Source organism: Cyprinus carpio, chromosome A24 (genome assembly GCF_018340385.1).
Source record: "Cyprinus carpio isolate SPL01 chromosome A24, ASM1834038v1, whole genome shotgun sequence".
Taxonomy (NCBI): Eukaryota; Metazoa; Chordata; class Actinopteri; order Cypriniformes; family Cyprinidae; genus Cyprinus; species Cyprinus carpio.
Genome location: NC_056595.1, coordinates 3942350 through 3969332, shown reverse-complemented (window position 1 = coordinate 3969332; position 26983 = coordinate 3942350). Strand labels below are relative to the sequence as shown.

Below are 26983 nucleotides of genomic sequence, written 5' to 3'. Positions count from 1 at the left end.
GATAGCCTACGCTTAAAGTGCAGTTTACCAGGTTACATTCATATTCTGGGCTATTCTGCTTGTCTGTCTACTTTAATAATATGGTGTGTAATCCGTGTACTGAAATTTAGTCATCCAGTGTGTAACAAACGTTATAGTCACGGGAAGAATAAGGCGGGAACCGTGCGAACATTCAAACAAAACTTTAATAACAAAATATACGTAAAAGACCGCCACCAGCCCCTACTCGTGGACGACTGTCGCACACAAACAGAAACAAAACACAAAATAAAGTCCGAGCCTGGTCCTCTATCGTCCAACACTGTCCCCTCAGTCCTCTCCTTCGCGGGACTCGTTACCGGTGAATGGCGCAGTGCTCCACCGGCCTCGCTCCATTCCCACGGCTCTCACACAGTGTGTTTTACATTAAGCGTTTTAGTATGTTCCCAAAACCGTGCCGTAATAAGCATGCACTGACAATTTCTCCAAGTTCAAAAAAAAACTCTATGTACCGCTCCATTGTGAACTTATGGAGCTGTATAAACCACTACAAGCTGTAAAGTAACACAGGAAGTGTTTGTCCAAACTCAGCTGGTTTTGCGAGGGAACGCAAATAATTTGCGCGAGAGAAACGCAAATGTTTTGCGAGGGAACGCAAATAATTTTGCGAGAGAACGCAAAAGTTTTGCGAGGGAACGCAAAGTTTTCTCGATGTCACAGGGAACGCAAATGTTTTGCGAGAGAACGCAAAAAAATAAAAATATATTTTTTTCCTCCCACCCCAAATTTTTTCACTCCTCTGATTTTTTTCCACCACAATGAACCTTTAGGGGCTCCGTAGATGTGTATTTTATTGGATGCATTCATTGTCTCTTAAAGTGACCGCGCCTAATTTAGCTACTAGCTGCTGTAATGTTAATCCAAGAAAATGAAAGGAAGAAAATTACTCACTGCTCTCGACAGAATTACTTTGTAGTTTTAACAAGAATAAATGCACAGTCAAACCAACAATTATTCAGACACCAGATATAATTTTAGATTTTGTTTTTTTTTTTACTAGTAGGTGCAGACACTATAATTTATATGAAAGTGAGTACAAAGCAAAATAAAGCGAACTGTGAGATATTTTCATACAGTGAACTAGTGAAACTGATTAAAAAAAAAATATTCAGACACTTTGACCTGACCATGTTTTTTGTTTATGTTTTTTTCCTGAATTGCTACCTTTTCACACCACAGACTGAACAAAATTAAGCATTGCTTGGTAATTAGTCAACAAAGTATTGATAGATGTGTAAATATTGTCATACTAACAGCTGTCTGAAGTTTTGGTTGATTGTAGTCCATTACACACATTTCTATCAAAGTTATCTAACATTATCAAGATGAATTTGTTCTTAGACAGTTTAACTTTGAGTTCTTGTCATATTTTATTACCATTTTCTAAACTATAGCAAATAAACTGTAATAATGTAGAAATGTTGTAGGTGTCTGAATAAATTTTGGTTTGATTGAATATTTATTTTTTACAGTGAAGACTTAAGCAGTGCTACTTTTACATTTAATTATTCGGTTTCTGTACCTGGACACAAACTTGAATAAACTAAAACATTGTGTAAATAGCACAAATAAATAAATAGAACAAACATACAAATTAAACAATTTCAAACAGGGCCCACTGTTACAACCTGCACCGGGGCCCCACAAACCCCAGCTACTGCCCTGGGCGTGGCAGAGTCTTAACTTTGATAAAGAATATCTCTTTGGATTTATGACTTTAGTCTTTGCAACTTTACAGATCTTCTTCATGCACCAAGAGCTTGTAACACTCCAAAGAGAAAGGAAAAATTGAAATCGCATCATAAGACCCCTTTAAACTAAATATATTATGGCTACCACAGCTAAATTAAATATGAAAAATGTTCATAGAATTACATCTACACCTGTGCACATTGCATCAGATTGCTTTTTTATGCATTGTTTTTGCAGCATTAAAGGGATACTCCACCCCAAAATGAAAATTTTGTCATTAATCACTTACCCCCATGTCATTCCAAACCCGTCAAAGCTCCGTTCGTCTTCGGAACACAATTTAAGATATTTTGGATGAAAACCAGGAGGCCTGTGACTGTCCCTTAGACTGCCAAGTAAATAACAGTGTCAGGTCCATAAAAGGTATGAAAGTTGTCATCAGAATACTCCATACTCAATCTGGGTCATATGAAGTGACGGGAACATGTAAGCGAAGAAAAAAAAATTAACGACTTTATTCAACAGTCTCCTCTGTGTTTCTCCATATCAATGTATGCTGCGTATGCTCTTCTGTATCATCCGTGCAACAAGGATGCGCTGTTTCTACATATATTTATCTTTGATTTGAAAGAAAACAGCGCATCCTTGTGGCGTGGATGATACATGAGAGCATACGCACAGAGGAGACTGCTGACAAAGGAATTGTTGAATAAAATTATTATTTTTGTTTTCTTCGCTTATAAAAAGTGTTCCCATCACTTCAGTGATTAATTACAAAATTTTCATTTTGGGGTTGGAGTTTCTGAATGCAGTGGCCAATCAGAGGTGTTTAGAAGATGCCAGGGCTTTCTTGAGTGCGAACGAGATTTTCGCAGCTTCAGTGATTATAACGGGAGTTTTTGCATAATTTGCATTTAACCAATTATTAGTATTTTCTTAATCATTACCAATTATGCATTTAAACCCTAACCATATAGTAAGTACATGTAGTCAATTAATATTGCTCAGTGATTAAATGTGTAATTACACTGTAACAATGATACCTTATAATAAAGTGTAACCCTAGTAACTGTTTAAAGTATTCTGATTGATTGAAGTAATTGATTAAATGTAAGTATTTGACATTCAATACAACACGGATACAGTAGGTAATTGTGAAAATTGCCCTTACAAATGTAAAAATAAATAAATAAATATATTCTCCTGGAAATCAATTCATAAGGGCAAATATTGTCCCTTAATGGAAAAATTAATTTCTAACCCTTCAAGGAACGCATCCAGCCGAAAAAAATAATATTCTGACATTTTACTCAAAACATGTATGTATCTTTTTCATCAGAACACAAAAGGAAATATTTTAGCAGAATCCTCACACAGTTTATATTCCAAGTCTTTCGAAACCAAATGAGTTTGAAATGACACAAGGATCTTGTAAATATAGGCGTGATCTTCAGTTTTGGGCGAACTCTTCCTTTAACCTCTTAACTCTTAAACTTCCTATTGCTTTTCGACTTGATCTTTCCAAAAAATCACCCAGGCACTTAATCTCATCATCCAGACCCTTGGACTTTGAAGAGTATTTTTCCCTTTGAGACTCTCTTGTATCGAACTATGTAGAATCATTTATTTTGAGGTTTTATTTTGACTTGTCTTTGTCCATTCAATGAAATAAAAGTTTCTCCATTGACATGAAAGTCACCCCATGCTATTTCATTCTCCGGTCTGAGAGTCCCAGAGAGACTCTTTCTGAACTCATCCTTTCATTTGATCGGCTGTATGTGCAAAACAAGCGATCATTGATCCCCAAAACGGACAGGTCTGCGGTCTGCTGAGTGTTTTGCCCCTTGAAAAGAATGTTGAATGGAAAGACAACATTTTAGAAAGGTTAAATGCAGATGTTGACTGTTGTTAAGATGATGTACAGTCATTTTTCTCTCAGCAGCTTGATTCCTGCTGTTTTCGTGGCGCTTCAAATGTCAGACTCTGATGGACTTGCTCCAGACAGGTGGTTTTACTAACAGTGAATTTAGTTGCGGTTGGTAGCTCTGTAAACACACAAATACACCGAACTTACGTAGACACCAGCATACTGTACAACCCCTGCTAATGATCTATGCTTTGTCCCTTCAGTGACTAAAAAACAAACACTGGCAGAAATGGATCGCTAATGGTTTTGTCATGGCTAGTTGGTTAAACCTTGTAAAGAGTAATTTTACTTCCATTTTAATGTCATGTTGAAGAGCCATCCTCACCTTCCGCCCAATTTTAGCTTTTCTGCATGGAACAAAAATGCAGTTTGAGTTACTCGATTTCTGCATGCTTTTACAACCACAAAACAAACGCATTCTGTGTCAGCTGTCTCTGGAGTGATACCCGGGGTTATCAGGCGGCTCCTTTGATGGCTAGGAATGGTTGTTTACCAGTTCATTGTTTGCGGTCTCCATCCGAGCCAAATCAAGGGTAATTTTGAAGAATTTCTCCGAAAAAAGGGCAGAAACCACAACAAACACCTATTTCCATTCCTCATTCCTCGTCTCTGACCCATAAATTCGCTATTACACCATTACGCACACTCGAGGCCTCTAATCTTCCACAGCTATTTACATCAGATCACTGTCTGTCCGTGTTTTCTGTCTGTTTCCTCACCAGCAGCTGCACATGTGGAGCATTTCCCGCCTTTAGTGACTCTGTGATGTTATAAAACGTTTTGCAGTTGATAAGCGTTGCGTTTCTGAGCTTAGCGGTTGGTAGCTTGCTATTTATTCTCTCTAAACTCCAACATTGTTCTTCGCATCTAATGTGCAGAACCACAAATGGAGTCCTGAACAACATAGGCGTAAAACTGGCCATTATCTGCAATCGACTGCAAGCAAGTGTTATGTAATGGAGGAGTGTCAGGAGTGAATCAGAGTTGAATAAGACCGAAAAGGCTTGATGAATCAATCTGAGAGCAACAAGTGTTATCGGATTACATAATCGACAAATTACTAATGACCACAGAATAATGATTATATAGAGTTGTAGGCACTCCTTTGTGGGTGAAACTACAGGAATGCATGTTAAGAAACATCGTCCGGCTTTTTTTTTTTTAAGGCACCAGAGAGTGAGAACGAAAAGGGCTCAGAGAATGTTTTTTGTGTCGCTGATTGCGAGAAGCTGCCTCATTAGCGATTGTGCAGGACAATGTATTGTGAGGCACTTCCCAAAATAAACCCTTTTATTTAAACCCAAGGCCCTTGGCAGAAGCTTCTTGTTAGCTGAGATTGCGGTTTGAGTTCAAACTCCAAGTCTGTCCGGCTAAGGTGAACATATGATGATGTGGGAAAGGTAAGAGAGAAGTAGATTATTTGTGCATGTGTAGAATAATTAGAGCATAAACCATTGCAGCAGACTTTTAATTTGACTTCCTCCCCACAAAAAATAAATAAATATATAAATAAATAAATAAATAAATAAAAATTGTTTTTCAGAAAAAATATGTAGAGATTAATTTATTTCAGAAGCATTGTATAAGATATACTTAATTCATGATATATTCTCAAAAGCAGGTTTTAATATGAGACAATTAATTAATGTATTAAGAATGTTAAGATAATAAAACAAATATTAATTAAGAAAACAATTTGTTCCTGTTATGTCCAGTCCACATATTCATGAACATCTTTGGGGAAGCCAATTATTTAAATTTAACTGATTAATTTAAAGCAATGGTTTGGATGAAATAACAATAAATATATACATATTATGTATTTATATCATGAATCATGAACATATTTACACAGCTCATGCTATAAACCGTCGGTTCATAGTGACCACAGCTGTCAGACTTAGTGTGTGAAATGTTTGTGAGGAAATGTTCACCTGCACTACCCTAAAGCCTCAGACTGTATTCATGCACTACCACCCCCCCCCAAAAATATATAAATTAAATAAAAACCTTTATAAATGTGAACTAATATCATTTTGGCATTAAGAGTGTCTACACATTGTTTTGAAATCTGGATGAGGGATAGATGCCATCTTCGGTGGAGGTGTGTGATTTCTTAAGCATCTGTTTTCACAGAGTTTGGATGATTTTTTTTTTTCAAATATGCTTGTAGTTATTGTTGATGCGAATGGGCTTTCAAAAGCATATGTGTTTGGATTGACATGGGCATGGGCCAATACATTAAGTCCAAAAAGAACAACTAATTTGATTTTAAAAATCTTCAGCAATTTTTAGCTATAGTACCAGTAAGCAGGTATTACAAATAATGATTAGGATTAATGACCAATTAAAGTTAACCATCTGTAATTCTATTATCAGGGTAACTGCTCTTATAGTTCTTGGCATGTAGTTTTATAGTGCTGTTCAGTGAAACGGCCCACACCGTAGATTTCCCTCACTGCTGCTGCGAGTTGTTCTTTTCCTGAAGTTAGAGGGTTTGATGTGTTCCATAATAACACATTGATTTTTACCATCTTCTAGAACATTATGTAATAGTCGATGTATTCTGCAAAAAGAACACCTAAATGCTGGTGCACATTATGTGCTCTTTAGCTGTCAGTCCCAGAGAATGATACACCAGCTTTAAACTCTCCATCTCAACTTTCTGAAGTGTGAAGACACGGCGTGTGCTCTGATGTAGCGAGTCTCTCATGAATCACACAGTTCTGCTTTTTTGAAGTTTCTTTGCATTAAGAAGTGATGATCAATTGTCAGAAATGCACAATATATCACTCTACAGCCTGGAAGGAGAAGCAGAAAAAGTCTTGTCCAGGACTTTGGACGGTTATGATGTACATGCCGGATTATCTGGTAACGTGAGGCATTTACAGATCAAATCTTAAACCTCCCAATCTGCTTGTAGATCCACCCCAATCTCATCTCATGCTTGATATTTATGATTTTAAATTGGGATGATTATGACAAGTGTTGGGGGTAACTCATTAAAAGAAATGTCTCGGTTACGTATGGTAACCCTCGTTCCCTGAAGGAGGGAACGAAGATGTCACGTCGGATGACCGACGAATTGGGATATCAGTTAGATTGACCAATCTACTTCGAGTGTAAACTAAATGAGCCAATGCCCATTGGCATGCAATTATTGCATCCAGCTGCAGCTGATAACAACGGGAGCATAAAAAGGCAGCAGGTGCAATGCATACCAGGCCGCTCAGCGGTGATACCACAGCCGTGGCGATGGGATGTGACGTCTCCGTTCCCTCCTTCAGGAAACGAGGGTTACCATACATAACCGAGACATTCCCTTTCAGTCGGTCACTCTCGACATCACGTCGGATGACCAACGAATTGGGTTTCCTACCAAAGCGCCATGGATGTTGCCCCTTCCAGTGCCCTGTGCAAGTCACCTGTTCCCCTTCTTGGTGTAGGCCAGGGCTCGCAACAAGAAATTCCATTCACCACTGTCATAGCATTACCCACTCAGTGAGATTGGATAACAATCTGCGGAAGCCCCATCCTTCCCGAAGGAGGTCTCGGGAGCAAATACACATTTGTTTATTTATAATATATTTAGCTATCAAACAAAATAACTTGAGATTCACTTGCGAGTGCAGTTAAACAGTTTATTAGGAACAATCAAAGTTGACTTTTTAGCATCATTACTCCAGTCACATGATCTTTCAGAAATCATTCTAATATTCTAATTTGCTGCTCAAATATATATATATATATATATATATTTTATTATTATTATTATTATTATTATTATTACTATGTTGAAAACTGTTACTAAGTAAAACTGGAGTAATGATGCTGAAAATGTAGCTTTGATCACAGGAACAAATTACATTTTAAAATATATTAAAATAGAAAGCAGTTATTTTAAATAAAAAATAAAAAAATAAAAATCACAATATTCCTGCTTTAGCAAATGCAACTTTATGTATTTTGGATCAAATAAATGCAGGCTTGGTGAACAGAAGAGAATTCTTTAAAAAAAAAAAAGTATTAAAAATCTTACTGTTCAAAAGCTTTTGACTGGTATTGTGTAATGTTGAAATACATAAATGAACATCACATACCTGGCATTTCCAAAGTGTACATTGTTTATTTTACATTTTGAAGAGACTCATGGGAGTGTGTGCCTCGCTTGGTCTTAGCTGTGTTCCAGGTTCCCGAGTTGACTGCTTATTTGCATTGGCTCTCTTTACAACAGGTTCTTTTGCACTGTTATCCTCCCATCTGAAATAAAAATGTAAGCATACTGTTTATACAAATAAAGTACATTATTAACATTATTGTGATGGTCACTGATACTAGTACTAATTTATAGAAAAAAGAACACAATTACCACATAGCACACATTATCAGTGATATTTAAAGCTTACTTGATACATTTACACCTCAGAGGATCCCGGGTATAACACATAAAAAATATTTACACCAGAGCAGATATTCATAAACAGAAGCTTAGTTACATTGATAAACACAAGCATGCTTTGTATGTAGGCCTATACAATATATATGGTTATAAACATATACTGTATGGCTATATTTGTGAACAGAGAATAGCCTATCACAGTAAAGTTTTGTCTAATCATTCTTACTGACATTAGGCTAGTAACATTATGACTCATATTTTTTATATCGTATTGCTTTTTATGTTATAGAACATAAAAAAAAAACATCCTGGCATCGTGAGACATTTATATGCTGTGAATGAAACTTTATAATGGTATACTTGATTATACATTTAGTCAGGAATTATAGTTTGGAAAAAGTCTAACTAATAAAATGTGTAAAGTTATGTGAAAACCAACACAAATAATCCAAAAAAAAAATACTTAATCATGTTCATGATCTCTGCTGGATCAAGCCACTGCGTCAATAATCCAAAGGTGGTTCCCTTAGGGATTTGCCACCGCTGTGATCCTTAAACCTCCCGTGCCACAGCCGGAAATAGTTCTTGCCTGTTGGCCGCCAGGACAAGCCTTAGATTGTGGCAACGGAGCTCTGCCCCCCTGGAGGAAACGGAGCCTGGCCCGCAGCTCTGAGACGGTCATCTTCCGGCAATGGGAACATGACTCATCCACGAACGCCTCCTCAGCATGTTTTCCCAGACACGTGAGGCAGCGATTGTGACCAACATCCAGCGCCGGGTAACGACCGCATCCAGAAACGCACGGGTGAAACAGCATCTTTAAAAAGATGATCCGTCATCTTTACAAAGATGCACCCATTTATGGCTCTTTTAGAGAAATTGCTCTTTTAGGGAAATGCTCTTTTATGTGCCCGAGGCGCACAGGGGAATGGCCACTTGCATCACAACAGGGGGTAGTGCACCCTAAAGTATGCAACCCACTCGACACAGGGACGACCACCACTGAAGCGCCGTACTGCCAACACTAAAAGCTTCCAAGAGAGCATTGAACTTGTAGCTCACTGAAGAGACTTGGATGGAGCAGAACAATGTTGTCACTCGGCTCCGAAGCGAAAAGCTGGTATGCATTGCACCTGCTGCCTTTTTATGCTCACGCTGTGATCAGCAGCAGCTGGATGCAATAATTGCATGCCAATGTGCATTGGCTCGTTTGGTTTACTCTCAGAGTAGATTGGTCTATCGAAGTGATATCCCAATTCGTCGGTCATCAGACGTGACGTCGAGAGTGACCGACTGAAAGGGAATGTGAGTTACATCATCAGATTACTTTTTGCAAGTAACTAGAAAAGTAACGCATTACTTTTTAAATTTACATGAAAATATTATGTTAAAAAAAGTCATGCAAGTTACTTTCTTTACCCATTTATTCACTGACACCTCTCCTGTCCCTATGTTGAGAGAAATTGGGAGGAAGTGCAGAGGTAGAGACATTTTTTAATGGAGTAACGCAATGTTGTAATGCATTTCTGTTAAAACAAACCAACCAAATAACTAAGCAATTAGTTACTTTTTTTAATGGAGTAACGCAATGTTGTAATGCATTTCTGTTAAAAGTAACTTTCCCCAACACTGATTATGACTATGAATAGGCTAGTACTATTACAATAGTCAATGTGAGATGGTCAAATAAGCAGTTATACAGTTATGTTGGACAGCGGAGATGTAGGAACTGCTTGTGAAAGTTTGGAAACAACACGACTACCTGTATAACATATCTTTGAAAATGTATCACAGCCACAACACACCGGATGAGTGTAGAACGTTGCTAGTGCACTAGCTAGCAAATGTAAACATTAGCTGTTGAAATGTCATTGTGCCTTTGGCCAAATCACAGCCATGCTGATATAGAACGATATCACATGGCTACTTATGTGATAAACCATATATTATACTGCTAAACTGAATAATTGTCCTGTGTTTGTTTCATATCTTTTATCACTTTGTGTGTTTGTTCTCACATAATAATTTCAGCTCAAATCAAGTAACATATTAAGATGTGTGTGTGTGTGTGTTTGTGTGTGTGTGTGTGTGTATAAAGCAATACCTGAAAGCAATATTATAAACATCTATGTGCCCTCATACTGTGTTCTCATACTGTGCATTGAGGTTGGTTTGTTTGGTTTAAACTGATAAGATGTGAACTTTAGATGATTTGTCAAGCCCTGGTGCCTGTCATCTGTAACCTTATTGAAACATATACAACATACTTCAGAGAGCTGAACACCCCCGTCCTCCATCTCAGAGCCAGGCCCGGATGAAGGAATGTAGTCCTGAGGGAAATTTTACGAATGAGAAGGTACGGACATGAGCTGGTGGGAAAAGTCGTAGGCGGAGTGCATCTCCTCTGACGTAAGATTCCCAAACGCCCTCAGCATTCTCCTCTGGTCCATGCTGAAATGCCATATGAATTGACAGGTGAAGTTTTTTTTTTTTATTATCCAGAAAGGCCCCAGAAAGAAGTCCTGCTTGTCATTGTGCTTCATGTTCTTATCAGTTATTCAGCATTTGTTCTGATGCTGCAATTTATGGGATGTTCTTTCATGTTTGTTGTTAAGGAAAATCTATGGAAGCCCGTTTCCTCCAATGAAAAAAAAAGTTAAATAAAATAGGTAACAGAAAAAAATCAGAATTATAAATAACTCGCAATTTTGAATTAAAAAAAAAAATAATTATTATAAAAAAATATAAAAACTTACAATATAGTGAAGTCAAGTCAAGTCAAGTCTGCTTTATTGTCAATTCTTCCACATGTACAGTACATACATACAGAGAATCGAAATTGCGTTACTCTCAGACCCCCGGTTTCATACAGATAACACTAACAGTAAGCCTAAAAACATCTAGATTCAAATATAAAAAATAAGATATAACTGTATACAATAAGGGAATGTAAAAAAGAATCATAATAGTGCCCTAAAAAAAAAAAGGTTAATAAGGCAGCGCAAGGCACATGGCAGTATAGGAGTGCAAACCAGTGATCAAAACAGTGCAGAATAAAAGATTTTTAGTGCATAAAAGAAGCTTATGCGAATCGGAATAAATAACAACAAAGGGCTCAAAGAGCAGTTATTTAGTTAACTTACTGATGAAGGTGGTGATACAAATTGACGTCAGTTCCATGGTGAATGAGGTTAGTGACCAAGCCAATGCTGCACAAAGTGACTGTGCATGTCATCGAAGTTAGTGGGAGGGGGGTGGTGGGAAGCCTGGAGATGTGGGATTTACTTGGGGGGGGTGAAGGGTGGTTCATAGTTCAGTGGTGCCCTGGGGCGTTTCAAGGGCCTCCCTGGGGCACAGTTTCGGGAGCGAATTCAGTTCCTGACAGCCTGAGGATGAAGTTTCCTCCTTCACAGTTGTCTGGTCCTGGCCTGGACACCTCCGCACCTCCTCCCTGATGGCAGCATGACTGAAGAAGCTGTGTGACGGGTGGGTGGGATCACGTTGCAATGCAGAGGGGCTTTGCGAGCGAGACGGGTTACCATAAATGTCCTGGTAGGGAGGGGAGAGAAGACATCCAATGATCTGCTCTCACTATGCTGTTGCAGAGTCTTCCCCGGCAGGGTCCGTTGCAGGCGCCATACTAACAGTGATGCAGCTGGTCAGAATGCTCGCGATGGTGCCTCTGTGTGAAGGTGTACAATGATGGGGGGGTGGGCGCTCTGGCCTCTCCTCAGTTTGCGGAGTACAGACGAGACGCTGCTGTGATTTCTTGCCATGGCTGCAGTGTTGTGTCGGTCCAGGACAGAAGGTCCTCTGTGATGTGCACACCTAGGAACTTGGTTGCTGCTCACTCTCTCCACAGTTTGCACTCGTTGATGGTCAAGGAACATGCTGAGTGTGCGCTCTCCTTAAGTAACAACAATCTCCTTTGTCTTCTCCACGTTCAGAGAGAGATTGTTGTCACTGCACCACCCGGCCAGGCGGCTCACCTCGCTCCTGTAGTTTGTCTCATCTCTGTTGCTAATGAGACCCACCACACGTTGTGTCATCCGCAAACTTATGAAGAGGTTGGAGTTGTGTGACGGTGTGCAGTCGTGGGGTCAGCAGAGTGAAGAGGAGGGGGCTCAGCACACAATCCTTGGGGGCCCCAGTGTTCAGTGTGATGGTGTGGATGTGTGTGCTGATCGACACGTACTGCCTGAGGTCTTCCAGTCAGAAAGTCCAACACCCAGTTGCACAGCGAAGTGTTGAGCCCCAGCTCGATCAGTTTGTGAATGAGCTGTTGAGGGATGATTGTGTCATATATGTCATGATTATATGTCATAATTCTGAGAAAAGAATACAAAAACTAGAAAAAAAAATAAAAAAAATGTAAAAAACAAAAAAAAAACAAAACAAAAAAACTATCAAAAACCATTCAATACCTAGAAAAAAACAAAAAAAAAAAAAAAAACAAAAAACAAACAAACGCCAGAATTATGAGATGTACACTCAGAATAGCCAGAAAAAAACAGGCTAAAACAAAAACAAAACTTAACTAAAAATTAGAAATTTCAAATGTTTTCTAAATGTTCTGAAATCTAAATCATAGCTGAGTTCCAAATTATGCACTATACTCAGTGCATAAGTGCATAGTGTATGTAAGGGATAATGTACATCCAGCCGGTTGTTATCCGGTAGTGGAACGCACTTCAAAATGGCAGCGGGGATTCCCCCGAGGGTAAGTGCTTAAGCGAAGTTTGCGAGTGCGTGTCTAAAACTGGTACGCAGCCTTTGTTTTTTCCGGTTAAGTGCATCATCCGGGTATTTTTCTTTTTGGAATTTTCAGTGTGAACGCACTACTCACACTGTTTATACTAAAAACGTCATAGAATAGTACGTAAGTACGCACCTCTTGTTTCGTAAGTGTTTGCAAAAGTTCCTCATCACTGACCTAGTATTGATATTCAAAACTCTCCATACACCCACACTCGCATAAATGCGTGCGTATACATAAAATAATTTGTAATTCATTGAAGATGAAAGCAATCATTTCTTGCATTTAGTGAAGCTTTATGTATGTTCATCGCTCTTTCGAAAAAGTTAGAGCACATGAACAGACTCTTCAGAGAGAAATTCAAGAGGGAAACCGTTTCAGACACCAAGTCTTCCTGACAAGATGATTGGTAGATCAGCTGCAGTTCACGAAAAATGATCCTTTTACATCAAAGATATGTTTTACTTGTCTTTGGGGCCAGAGTTTGTGTGAAAGAGAGCGTTTATGTTCACAGTCTGTCAGATCCCCTCGCAACACAGAGCTGCTTTGACGTCACCCTGAGCCAGCTATCTGGGGTTATTAGCGCTGATATTGTCATAATGCCCCCTGTAGACTTAGCCAAGTATGCACTACAAACATCTCCTGTGATTCAGCAGAGACTGCTCTCAAATCAGAAGCCTTCACATTTAGTTTTCTGAACCTCAGTTTTCCTTCAGGCTGTTTGCATTTTAGGAGCATTTAGGTCACCTTCCACTTCTCACAGGGAATTTGTTTGTCATGTGGCAAGGTTTTAGAGGTTTGAGGTTTTGATGATTTTAGCTTTCTATAGGCAGTTTTAGGGATCAAGATGTTGTCACACCTTTCTGAATATTTTTCTACATTAAAAGAAATGTGCACATTATGCTTTTTTAACAGCATTTGTGGCATAATGTAAATTATCACACAAAAGTAACATTAAAATACAGATTAATGACATAAAAGTCCACAAAAATAAATAAATAAATAAATAAAAAAACATTAAAGGTTATAAGTTTTTCTTCTTCTTGAAATATCTTAAATGATTAATTCAGAAATATTAACTTTTTGGGAAGTCACATGACAAACAACTTATCATAAAATTTGTCATAAAACTACTATTTTTTTATTTTTATTTTGTGCATGTTAGTTACACCACATTACAAAAGATTTTTTAAAACATAATTGTTCAATTTTAAATGATTTTATTAAGAAGTTTTTCTTCTTCTTCTTCTTCTTCTTCTTTTTTTTCTTAATTATGATATCAGGACATTTCACTATTATTCTATTGACTTAATATTCTCCAAAAAAATCTGAATGAATTTTAATGCAAACATTAAAGACATGCTTATCAGAGGGAAGACTTATTCTTATATTTATCGATAAAATGTATGTATTTTTGAAATACATTTGGACTTTCATTCTGACGGCACCCATTCACTGCAGAGGATCCATTGGTGAGCAAGTGATTTGATGGTGTTACTTTTAAGAGAAATTAGTTTTTGTGCCATACATATGCGCTTCACATTAGTTGACCTCTTATGACATCCATTGTAAGCACGCTGCTTTTTTGAAAAAAATAAAATAAAATACATTTTATTTTGTGTTGTGGACATTAAGCCACAAATGCTGTAGATAGAGCTTCACTTGAATTGAACCTGAAACATTCCTTTAATACAGCAGGGCTTAGACTATGTCTTCTTGTGCCAATTTTGTAGTTTTATGTCGGAAATGAGTTTTGGCTTATGCTTTTGAGTTTCCCTGAATGTGGACTTGGACAGTAAGGAGTCTCATAATATTATATGAAAGGTTTTGCAACTGTTTGATTGGCCATATTCTCTTTTTAGTACACACAGAAACTAACCCATACAAAACCAACCAAAATTAATTTCAGACTTAAAAAAAAAAAAAAAAAAAAAAATCAACTTCGACTCATTGTTTTCAGAGATCTTCACCATCTCCATATCTTTGCTGTCTCAGTGTACAAAGGCAGCACCTCGTACATTATTTTATTCAGATATGAGTAGGAGCACTTGCCAGCTAGTCTGAATTCCTTGCTCTTTTTCCTCATGCCGAATTATAACGAGGTTTCCCACTCTTATGTATGTTTCACATTCTCCTCTTTTATCCAACACCGCTTCCGTTTTCTCTCTCCCTCTCTTCAGTCATCATCTCTCTCCCTCGCCCATTAAAGATGCAGCAAGTAGTTAAAAAAGAAGCTGAAAGGTTTAATAAAAGGACTGCGAGGTGCTACTTGTTGCGTGGGCTCAAAGCACCTGAGATGAAGATGTTCATCTCCACTTGACAGCTCGAGCCTGCCGTTCCGGGACACATGAGAATTCACGCTGAATCTCACCCACTCTTTTTCTGTCTCCCTCTCTCTATCTCAAACTAGAAACAGAGCACGGGAAGAGAGATAAATGTGGAAGTTTCCACGTTAGAGAAAGCTGTTTTAAGTCAGATTTACACGGTTTTCATAAATAAACATTTTGATGTATTGACTGCTTACAGGTCACTAACATGCTTGTTTGTCTTGTGAATTATAAAATCGATATTTAACATCTTGGATATGGATTCAAATATTTCAGAGGGGTTTAACAAGGATTTTTTAGCTGGGGTTTTAAAATCCTGCTCCCAGGATAATCTTGAATAGTGCTGCCAAAGGTGTATCTGAATACTTCCCTATTATATAGTTGGCAGAAAAATAGCATGCATGAATAGTATGTTTACATCTACAGTATAAAAAGAAGATTACCCGGATGACATCCTACTTCTGGTGAAATTGTGAAATGTGCACCTGATGGACACTTTACTATTCCATGAGGCCACTGGAGGGATTTGTGAATGGCAGTGATGTGACACAACTGATGCTAAGTTATATGACAGTGACATTATGACAGATGTTACACATCCGGATTACATTGAAGGAATAGTTGCTGAAAATTGACTCAATCTCGGCCATCCAAAATGTAGATGAGTTTGTTAGTTTATTGACACAGATTTTAAAAAAATAAGATTCCATCACTATCTCAGCAATGGATCCTCTGCAGTGAATGGGTGCTCTCGGAATGAAAGTCTAAACAGCTGAAAAAACATCACAATAATCCACGAGTAATGCACCATTAAGACATTTCTAACTTCAAACTGTTTCTTTCAGCAAAAATACAAGTCCACAATCCATTATTACACTTCCTCCAGTGAAAAAGTCCATCGCCTGTTGTCAGCTTGCATCAAAATCTGCCAGTATATTTGTTTAGAGACAAACGGTGCTTGATCTGGGCATATTTCTCTTCTGATTCAGACCAGATGACTTTTTCAATGAAGAAAGCAATATTATGGAGAGGGGACTCGTATTTTAACTAGAAGCAGTGGTTTGAAGTTAAAAACCTCTTGATGATGGATTTGTTTCTTACAAATGTACTGTTTTTGTCTTCACTATACATTAATTGATGGATTGGAGTGGGGTGGATTACTTGTGGATTATTGTGATGTTTTTATCAGCTGTCTGGCACCCATTCACTGCAGAGGATCCACTGGTGAGCAAGTGAATCAGTTTTGATGAAGAATCACATTCAGGCAATCCAAAATCTAGATGACTTTGAATACATTTTCTGCAGGTTTTCAATTTTGGGTGAACTATTCCTTTAACTATATTTTAACATATAAATACGGGTAAACAAAAGCATAAATGTAGTCACGACATAAATTGCAAGTGTTGCATTCCTAACAATGGTTTTTAGTCTATTTTCACAATAAAACTAAATCTTTTGTCTAAGTATTTAATTTCAATGCTTATGTTAAATCAAGTACACTTTCCTACACTTTACACAAAGTCCTAGCTTTGCCTGTTGAAATCCCATCACTCTTTTACAATACTCAGGATAAATGATCTGCACTCTTTCTCCAGGGCCCACTGTGGTTGAAACCTGTTTCTCTTCACTTCACTCAGCACCGTAGATCTCCACAGGGAAATTCTCTTTCCTTCTTTCCTTCTCCTTCTCTGGTTTTGTCAGCCATGCAAAACTGGAGATGCTATTCACATACACAGTGCATACAGACAGTATATACACAACTCTGAACCTCACTTAACACATTTGACAATAATTGGAATGCTGCTAATGTGAGCCAGATCTCATCAACAACATTGGTGTCTGACCTCACTGATGCTCTTGTGTCCCACAGCCTTGTTCCAACACCTAGTGGGCAATTTCCCCAGAAGGCTGGAAGCCATGAGGGAGGATGAACTCCCATTGCCCATAGCATTGAAATATTAAATTAATGTTTTTAAAACAGTGGTTCTCGTCTGAAGGCGCGCCCCAATAGGGGAGTTCAGTGATCCTCCAGGGGCCACGAGATGACTTAAAAGTAAAATATATTCAGTTCATTAATATGAGTATGATTAATATGTTAAATAAATAACATGATAATAATAATAGTAATTAAAAAAAATTACAGCATCACCACTCTTGTACATATTCTGTGATATTCTGTAGCTGTTTCTCATTGCGCTGCGCCAAATACAGACTGAACCGCGGCTCAGAACACCCGACAGCTGCATGAGCATATGATATGCAAACTACAGCCCTCGGCTGGATAAAGGAAGCTAGTGTCACGCTAATAAATCAAGGTAAAGACGATTACAAAGACATACAGGAGTCGTCCGTTATTATTAATCTGCAAACTAACCGTGTATGTGCGCTCTTGGCGCACTGATCACTATAACATGATTTTTTGGCTTGAACGCAGCTCAGTATATTTTGTCAAAATTAATGTACAGTGAGTGTTTTATAATGGATGTTCGCCGAAGAAGCGTGTTTAGGAGAAGTTTGTGAGGATCAGTGGTGTTTATGTTCATATGGGCATCAGACGCTCCAAACACAGACACAATCGTGTTCTGACAGAGGAACTGTTCACTGATGACGTAGAGCCACCTTCAGATCACTGAGTTTCCACACATTCAGAATGCCCCCCCCCCCCCATTTCATCAGAATGTTTCAATTTTTCATTTGTATTGGTGTGTTTAGTGATTCTGAATTGATCTGTAAAGTTGTTTATATGCAGCCCGTTGGCATCTCACTGTGGTCTTGTTTGAAATGGCAGGTTGACTTGTGCTTATTCGTTAAAGTTACTGTACAATTGAGATTTGCGCACATTTAAGTACTTTTAAGAATATCTGCAGTGACATTTTTCACAAAGTATGTTTGCAAAAAAGAATGATGAATACTTAAACCTATCTTGAATTCGTTTTGTTTAAAATAATTACATGGAATTGAAAAGTTCTAACATTAGAATATAAAGGTTTTTGTGAATAGAAAAGGCTGGGGGGCTTGCAGTATTGATTTGGAGAAGAGGGGGGCCTTAGAGTATTATCTGAAAAGTGTTGTGCACCTGCTAAGGTGGTTTTAGTTTTTTAGCATGGTATTGTGAAATATTTGTACAATTAAAAATAACTTTTTTTATTATAACATTATAACTTACTGTCACTTTTGATCAATTTAATGCATCCTTGCGGAATAAAAATGTTCATTTATGAAAAAAAAACTATATAAATATAAAATATGTAACACATTAATCTAATAACGTTAATTTATACTTTTTAATAACAGATTTTTTTTTATATTTATTTGGCTTTTTATAAAGTGTTTGTTTTGAAGCCAAAGATAGTTTTCCACAAGGAGGACACTGAAGCTAAACTAAAAACATTTTGCCCTCCAAGTTCATTAGCCAATCCATCGGCTATTTACAGTTGCTAAGCAACTTGCTGCATTAATTTAGAATTCATTTAATGTGTTTGGTCACAGGTGTGTGCATGTCGGCTACAAATGTGACTCAGATTTCACAGCCGGAACTATCTGTGTCATACATTTCCATATACAGTATATGTCAGATAAAGTGGTGTAGATCAAATATAGATTAAACTAACCAAAACCAAACAGAAAGAACTATCTATAATCAACAGGTTGTCTTTCTTGAAGCATGGAAACTGTTATCTGCGAGGGGATGGAAATGAGGTGACCACGACAACATATTGTCACTGATATTTAATCAACGGAAAGAAGTTTGACTCAGTATTTTCCAATAGCGTGGGGGAATCTTCATGGAAATACCGGAAAACGAAGTTCAGTCTTTTTTCAATCAGGAAGGAAAATGCGCTTTATGGTTGGATGATGATATTTACATGCAATCAGAGGCCCACATGATGCATGCATGCATATCGCTCGGAAAATGTCAGGAGCAATTTAAATCAGCAGCACAGTTGTATATTTAGCATGTCAGTGTGGTTTACTGTAATCTTTCAATCCTGTCTCTCTGAGAGACTGTGAGAGAATCTGAGCTGACTAACATCTCACTTCAATGCTGCACTGATGTTCACAAGTAACTTATTTTAAGCTATTCCAGTCCAAACGAATGTCATGATGTTTATGTGCCTCACAAATTAAGGAAAAGGGATTCAATAATAAAGAATTGTGCTTGCTGATGTCATTGTTTATTTCAAAATGCATCCTAAAAATGCTGACTGCAGTTTTCATGGAAACTCCTTATGACTATGTGCCAATAAGAACTGAAGTGATTGCTTTTGGATTCCAAATCAGTCCTGATTCGGAATTGAGGGTGCAAACAGGAGGGTGCATGCAGAATTGCAATTTGAATTTGAATTATTCAAAGGAAAACTGTAATTTCTGGCTTTTTTATGTTTGATTGAAGTAGTCTTGTTTTACTGTTTATAGTTGACCATTCAAAAGCAAGATTTGTACTTTTGCTTACCAGGGCTACATTTATTTGATCAAAACTTTTGTGAAAAAAAAAAGCAAAAAAAAAAGAAAGAAATATTGTGAAATATTATTACAATTCAAAATAGCAGTTTTCTATTATAATATATTTTCAAATGTAATTTATTCCTGTGATGCAGTGCTGAATTTTCAGCATCATTAACCTGACTTTCTTCAACTTCCTGTGTTGTGTGACCAATTCAATTTGAATTCACGCTCATAATTTGAAAAGAAACCCTTATATGTAAGGATCTTGCATAAAATATCTTTCTTCACCACAAACCATTGGTCCCTCTTAATAATGACATTTAATTTAAATTAACAACTTGATTACACCATTTAATCTAATCTGATTTCATGCTGAACAGACCATTAGATTAAAGAACTTGTCTGAAGAACCCCGATTCTCTGTTTCCTGTAGTGCGATGTTCCTGTAATTGAGGTGTGGGTGATTAGTGACAGAGGTTTTTCCACTGAAAGACCATCCACAGCTGAATTCGGCCCTAAGTTTCTGTAAAGCATGCATCTAATCATCCGGTCAGACTTCTGAAGTGTGCAGTGGAGAGCGAGAGTAGTGGATGGATAAAGTTCAGAATGGGGGGAGAGAACACAGCGGGCTTTGTTGCGGTAGAGCGAGAGGCAAACCTTGGACCGTGCCTGCGGAGGAGAAGAGTGTCTCGCTCCCTCGTTCGCCACGATAACAGCTGAGGAGAAGCAGATGTGGAAGCAAGAGGCAATTATGAGCCTGTGGCCAGTCGATCAGAAGTGAGGGAGGGGAGATAGAGGATGTGGTTAAGGCATTGCTTCTAACTGCTGAGGCTGCGAAACCACACACACGCACACAATCATGTTTGAGATCTGTTGTTCCCTCCTTTTTTGGATGTTTCTTTTATTTAAATGGCCATTTGACTCTCATCTTCCTGTTGCCACATTTCCTGTGTGGAGTTTTCTCTGCATCTGTTTGGAATTTCTTATCTTAATTAATGTGAAAAGTCTCAATCGCCAGTACCTGACCGTTCGCTCTGTGTTAATTTGGGTTCATTGTAGTAAGATGAACACATTTTGTGAATCATCATGTCCTTGACCGAACTGAAGAAGGCAATGCATGGCAAAGAAACACAAATTAGATCTTTTGATAGGAATGAGATGAGAACAAATTAAGACTTTATTATAGTCTCCCCCTTCTTAATTCAGATTACATTATAGTACAACCCAAAAATGAAAATTTGCTGAAAATGTATTTGTTTCTTCATCAGATTTGGAGAAATGTAGCATTGCATCACTTGCTCATCAGTGGGTCCTCTGCAGTGAATGGGTGCCGTCAGAATGAGAGTCCAAACAGCTGATAAAAACATCACAATAATCCACAAGTAATATACACCACTCTATACCATCAAATCACAAAAATATGAGTCCAAAATCCATGACAATGCATCCTCTAATCCATCATTAAGAGGTTTTTACCTTCAAATCACCAATATATGAGTCCAAAATCCATGATAATGCATCCTCTTTCGAGACTATTTTTTTTATTTTATTTCTTTCACTGGAGGGAGTGTTATTATACTGTACATTATGGACTCGTATTTTGACCATAAGCAGCATTTTCAAATTGAAATAACTTGATGGATTTTTCCGTACAATCCAGCAGCTTTTCACTTCTCATGACATTAACCAATGGACTGGAGTGGTGTGGATTATTGTGATGTTTTTATCAGCTGTTTGGTCTCTCATTCTGACGGCACCCATTCACTGCAGAGGATCCATTGCTGAACAAGTGATGGAATGCTACATTTCTCCAAATCTGTTCCCATGAAGAAACAAATTCATCTACTGCTGGAATATGTCTGAGTGTGAGTACATTTTAAGCAAATTTTCTGCCTTTTTAAAAACCACAGAAAGTGGCCCAAAATGTTCTGGACAATTTGGAGTATTAAAATTATATATTGAGGCTAAAGCACACTTATCAAGCAAAAGTTACACCGAAAGATGTTAATTGAGTTTTAAATTGTAATGCAATATATATACTGTTGAAAATTAAGACTAAACTATTTGGACACTCTGCTAGGACATCTGTGTGAACGCGAAGAGAACTGACTTCATACATCCACAAAAAAAAATCAATAAAACACCAGTTAAATAAAAGTAAAACTGACTTTGATAAGCGAATATGTTCCTGTATCATGTTTGCAGTTCATATTTTGTTATCTATAAATGACATGCATTAAGTTTTAAGTGTGTCTTTAGTGTCCAAATACATATTAGACTCACTATCTCTAGGGCTGGATCAAATTGCACTTTTACAACATGCTGCTTCATGCTCATCTTTGTCCCACCAGAAGCACGCTGAATTAAAGAGAACAAATGGAAATGATTATGAGCTGTATAGCCTGACTAGAGACAAAATCTAAATAGAAAATAAGTGATTTTGCGCCATCACTTGGGCTTCTGTAGCCCCTGTTACCCTTCCAGTCTGTGATCTGTTGCATGTCTTGTTTCAGGCTGTTTGAAGAATGAGATTTTCCAAAGTGCCATTAATAACAAACGTCAGGCCTCGCCTCTGGTCGACACACACCATCTCTGTTTTGAAAACCGCATGTCTTTTGTGTGAGGCCCCTGAAAACATTTGAAAAAGCGCTGGATGTTGGAGGTTAAGCAATCAAGCAATCAAGACACATTTATGGGATCCGTTTGGCTCCGGCACTCGTGGGGAATGTGACCTGTAGCTGCGTAGGAGACCACACTCGTTCAAAGTAATAAGTAAGAAATGTGTGAAGTATGTAGGTGTGTGTTCCTTTTTGCGTAAAACAATTCATGAATGTCAGCTGCCTCTTTCCTTTTTCGTGGAACAAAAGTCGGTTAAATCGTAGAATCATGGGGGAGGAGAATTAGTTTCTATAAAATTAACAGGAGTAGAAGATGAAAAGAGAAGTAAGAAAAGGGAAGGGCATGCTAATACTGCCTAATGACAGCAGTATCTGAGTTTTGAGGAAGTGACTCACCCAGTTGACCAACTCATTTCACATCATCTTTCTGTAAATGCCACATTTGGATAATGTAAGCTGTTTATATTCTAAGAATGTATGTCAGTTGCTTTATGGAAGTAGCCTCCTACACTTAGCTGTCTTTGTTTAAAATTCATTGTAAATGTTTTGTATTTTGACTATCATGCTTTTTAAGAGGGGGTAAGTTGGGCCTGAATTGGGTAAGTTCGGCCACATTCAAGCTCCATTTAGCGACTTATTTTAGGTATTATTCATCCTTCTTGCATATCATGGCATAGATCAGAAGGTTTCAAACTGGGGTCTTTGGGGAGAGAAAACTATGTATTTTTAGTGCTTTCAAGGTAGATTAAAAAAGATTAAAACAATAAATATCCAAAATAAGTAAATTAAATAAACAATATAGAACTTTAAACAAATTTGATATGATTTAAATTAAAATATTTTATTTTCCATTTTTAAGAAGGAGATTGAGAGTTCTTCATACAGTTTTGTAACAAAATAATATAAATAATAATCAAAAATTTAAATTAAAATGTAAATCACATAAATGTAGATCACATTTATAGATTAAATATATATATATATATATATATATATATATATATATATATATATATATATATATATATATACATACATACATCAGTTCTTTCTGGTTCTTGAATCTGATTGGCTGAGAGGCTTTTCTAGACGTGCAATATTCTAGTGATAACAGCACTCCAACTGTTTCACTGTTTGTATCACTCCGCTTGCAGTACTTGTCACAGCGAGTGTCATGGCGGCCATTCAGCGCTCATAAACCCGCCGAGAGGAGCCTTGCCTCGGCCAGTTCTTCTGGAGCTTGTTCATTTGTTGCTCATTGTCTTTGCTGTTTCGCCGTCATTGTTAGTTTAAATCTTAGAGTAATTTTGTGATAGTGTTTTTGATTTCAGCCTGTGATATTTCTTGTTAAGTTGACCACGCCTGATTGACTATGATTTTGAATTCTGATTTTGAACTGTTAGCTATCGACTTGTATATATCTTTTGTAATGTTACTAAGATTATTAACGGAGGCTTGGGCTCAACTGTTAAACTGTAGCTGTATCACTTGTAACCTTGCAGCTGTCATTACCTATAGCCGAATCACAGCCGTGTTGATATACATCCATATCACACTGCTACTCGTGTGATATTGCTTTATATATATATATATATATATATATATATATGCAAATGCAAATGTATAGTAACTCAAAGTTTTTACTATTGGTATTCATGTATGTTTGTTGTTTAGGTGGTTCTGGAGGGTCACGTTGTATTTCGCCTTAGGCTCTTTGATTCAGAATTCAAATTTAACCCTTCATTGTTTTAAATATTTGCCCAAGGACCTGCAATCTGTCAGATAACAGCGACATTTTTGGACTTTGTTGTTTCCACACAGGCCCTGCTGTGCGCTTCAGTAGTTTTGAGTCCAGCAATCCAATGCCACCGCCTGTGATCGGACAGCACACAGTCCAGGTTCTCAGAGAAATGCTGGGCTACAGCGATGATGTCATAAACCAACTGCTAGCCGCAAGAATCGTCACACAGAACAAGGTGCACTGAGAGACGTCTCATTGACTGAGAAGAACAGCCCTGCAGGAAAAGAAAAATACTGCCTTCCTTCTCATCTTAGTGGTGATTATGTTGTGATTAAACTGATGAATGTTCATCAGAAAGGAAACTGGAGGTAAAAATAATGACACAAATGATCAATAATGTGCAGACACTTTATTCACATCCAGACTTGAATGCATACTGTGTGTTCAGGGTAATGGAAGCAAGTAAACTAGTCAGGCAATGCCTGTTCCATATTTCACCCCAAAATCAAAAGGTAAACAAATTGTGTAATATTATTGTATAAATGCATTTGTTTAAAATGAAGCCTATTTTTAGGACCATTATGATTTTCTTTTTACAGTACCATTCAATTCTCAGCAGTACCATAATAATAATAATAATAATAATAAAAGTATAGCCTGACCAATATGGGTTTTTTGAGGGCCAATGCCGAAGATATGTAGTGTAGGCAGGGTATTTAACAATTTAGCAATGAAGGACGAAATCAAGTCCCGCCCTCTCATTTCAGATGCTGTTTCACTCGGATAGACGTCACAGTAGAGAAAAAAAGACAATCACTACTTCACTACTACTTATTGGTGGCATATCGGTGACAGGCTCATATCGGCCAATAAAAATGCCAAAACAATATATTGGTCAGGCTCTAAATAAAAGTACTGCACAGCATATATCATGGTAATTACTTGTAGTACAGGAAAAAAATGTCACAATTCAAATATCTTGTTTAAAATATAGTTTTATGAATATTGTTCTATAATTAGCAAATATTTATTTTATTTCATTTTATTTTATTAATTTTGATTCAAACTTGTATTTGTTAGATTCACCCCTGCTGCTATAATGACAAATTAATTAATAATTAATGAAATAATTAATTCACAGTCATTTCATATGATTTGAACTGGCACCTGTTTTGTAGAATGGCCCAAGTTGTACATGTCATAATAAATATGACTGACATGTTTACTTATGTTTGTAAATATCAGATTATCTTGTACTGTATGCTTCCTAACATTTTAAAATCAGAGACAATACAGCAAGCAAACAAATTCTTGTTGCACTACAACATCTTATCTTGGGCCGAAAGATTTGTCTCTGTAAATCAGAACATGACATACAGAATGTATACTTTCCATGGACAATAAAATCACATTGTGTCTTATCTGTGGCTCATTAGATCTGAAATGGTCCAGAAGTGCTGTTATCTTCCGTTGAATATCTGTTGCAGGTGCAAGTTGAAGGCACAAGGTCACTTCAGAGTCCTATCAAGGCTTTTGGCCCTGCACTGATGTATGGTGGGATTGTTTAGCCATGCAGCGGAATAAGCACCATTTCTGATGTCTAACTGCCAAATCTTTCGTGTCCCATTTCCTGTAGCTTGGGACATTGAATCATAACAGAACAACACAATGAGAGTGAATGCAGAGAGGATGTCAAGATAGCTTTTGATTGTTAAACATTATGGTCAGCATGAAATGAAAAATCTATTTTCTATAGGCATGTTATTGATGTAACTATGCATATGTTTCATTTTTTTTATTTTTTAACCCGACTTCTACAATTATCCGCTTACAGCTGGCCATTTTCTTACAGTTGACCCAAAATTTGCATACAGATCTGCTTACATCCAATTGACAACCAAAGATCCAAGTCCTGCCCTACATTGTTTTGTCTTTTTTTTTTGCCAAACCATTTCTTTCAGATGTACAGTTAGCAACATAATACAGCTCCCAGCCTTCTTAGAATAGATTCATACAACCATACTGTGGTCTCCAGTTAAATGTCATCTATCAGTACATCTGCCAGTGGTTTCAAAGATGGGAATCTGCTTCTCACTCTTCTCTCCAGAAATTGCCCACAGTGGATTGTTAATATTCAAATCAGGTGATTGTCAGGTGGTTTGTCTGTCCAGAGAAAATGCTGAAGTTCATCTTGGTGCTCCAACTGTCCATGTTTTTTGATCATGGCACCGTATTATTCACATTTTAGCACTGGTGGCTTTAATCTGTTATTAAGGTTTTAGCAATTGCAGCTTCATAGATGTTGGCTTCGTGAAGTTCTCTGTGGTCGGTTTTTGTGGAAATAGGCTCTTCATGGTGAATACTGAAGTTTCTCAGTAGTTCTGAGTTGTTTGGATACAATCTTTCGTAGTGTGTGACATTCCCTATCATTCACTTTCAGTTTTCGACCACTTTTTGTCTTTGCTGATGTAATCTTACCATGCTTTGTGTATGTAGTCATAATCGTATAGGCTGTTGTTCTTAAAACACCAAACAATTGGTATGTTAAAGGGATACTCCATCCCAAAATACATTGTATTTTTTAATACAATGTACTGTACATTTGGACGGGATGCGGGTGGTTAGGTGAAACTGTAGGTATGGGGGCCCCTTTTGAAAATCTGCTTAGGGCCCCCAAAATGCTAGGGCCGGCCCTGGACACTGTTATTTATTTGGCAGTCTATGGGACCGTCTCAAGCCTACCGGTTTTCATCCAAAATATCTTAAATTGTGTTCCGAAGACGATCAAAGCTTTTACGGGTTTGGAATGACATGGGGGTGATTAAAGTGATTAATGACAAAATTTAAATTTTTAGGTGGAGTAACCCTTTAAGATTACAGACAATTCTGCATACAGTATATCGTCCTACACTGATATATAACCTAGGGAATATAGACAATAATAGGTAAGACAGTCGACTTGGTGTGTCCCAGCCTTTACGGTAACTAAAACCATCTGTGCTATAAACTTCATTCAGTAAAATTAATTAAACTAAACT

General features: G+C 37.4%; 1 protein-coding gene across 1 annotated transcript in view; it reads left to right on the top strand.

Annotated features, from left to right (window-relative positions):
* Positions 1–25186, top strand: part of LOC122135317 (succinate--hydroxymethylglutarate CoA-transferase-like) — a 128538-nt gene extending 103352 nt beyond the window's left edge. The window contains exon 10 of the mRNA XM_042714058.1: positions 24026–25186. Within this exon, the coding sequence (XP_042569992.1) occupies positions 24026–24047 (22 nt within the window). The 3' untranslated portion in view covers positions 24048–25186. The remainder of the gene's footprint in view (positions 1–24025) is intronic.
* The last annotated feature ends 1797 nt before the right edge of the window (positions 25187–26983 follow it).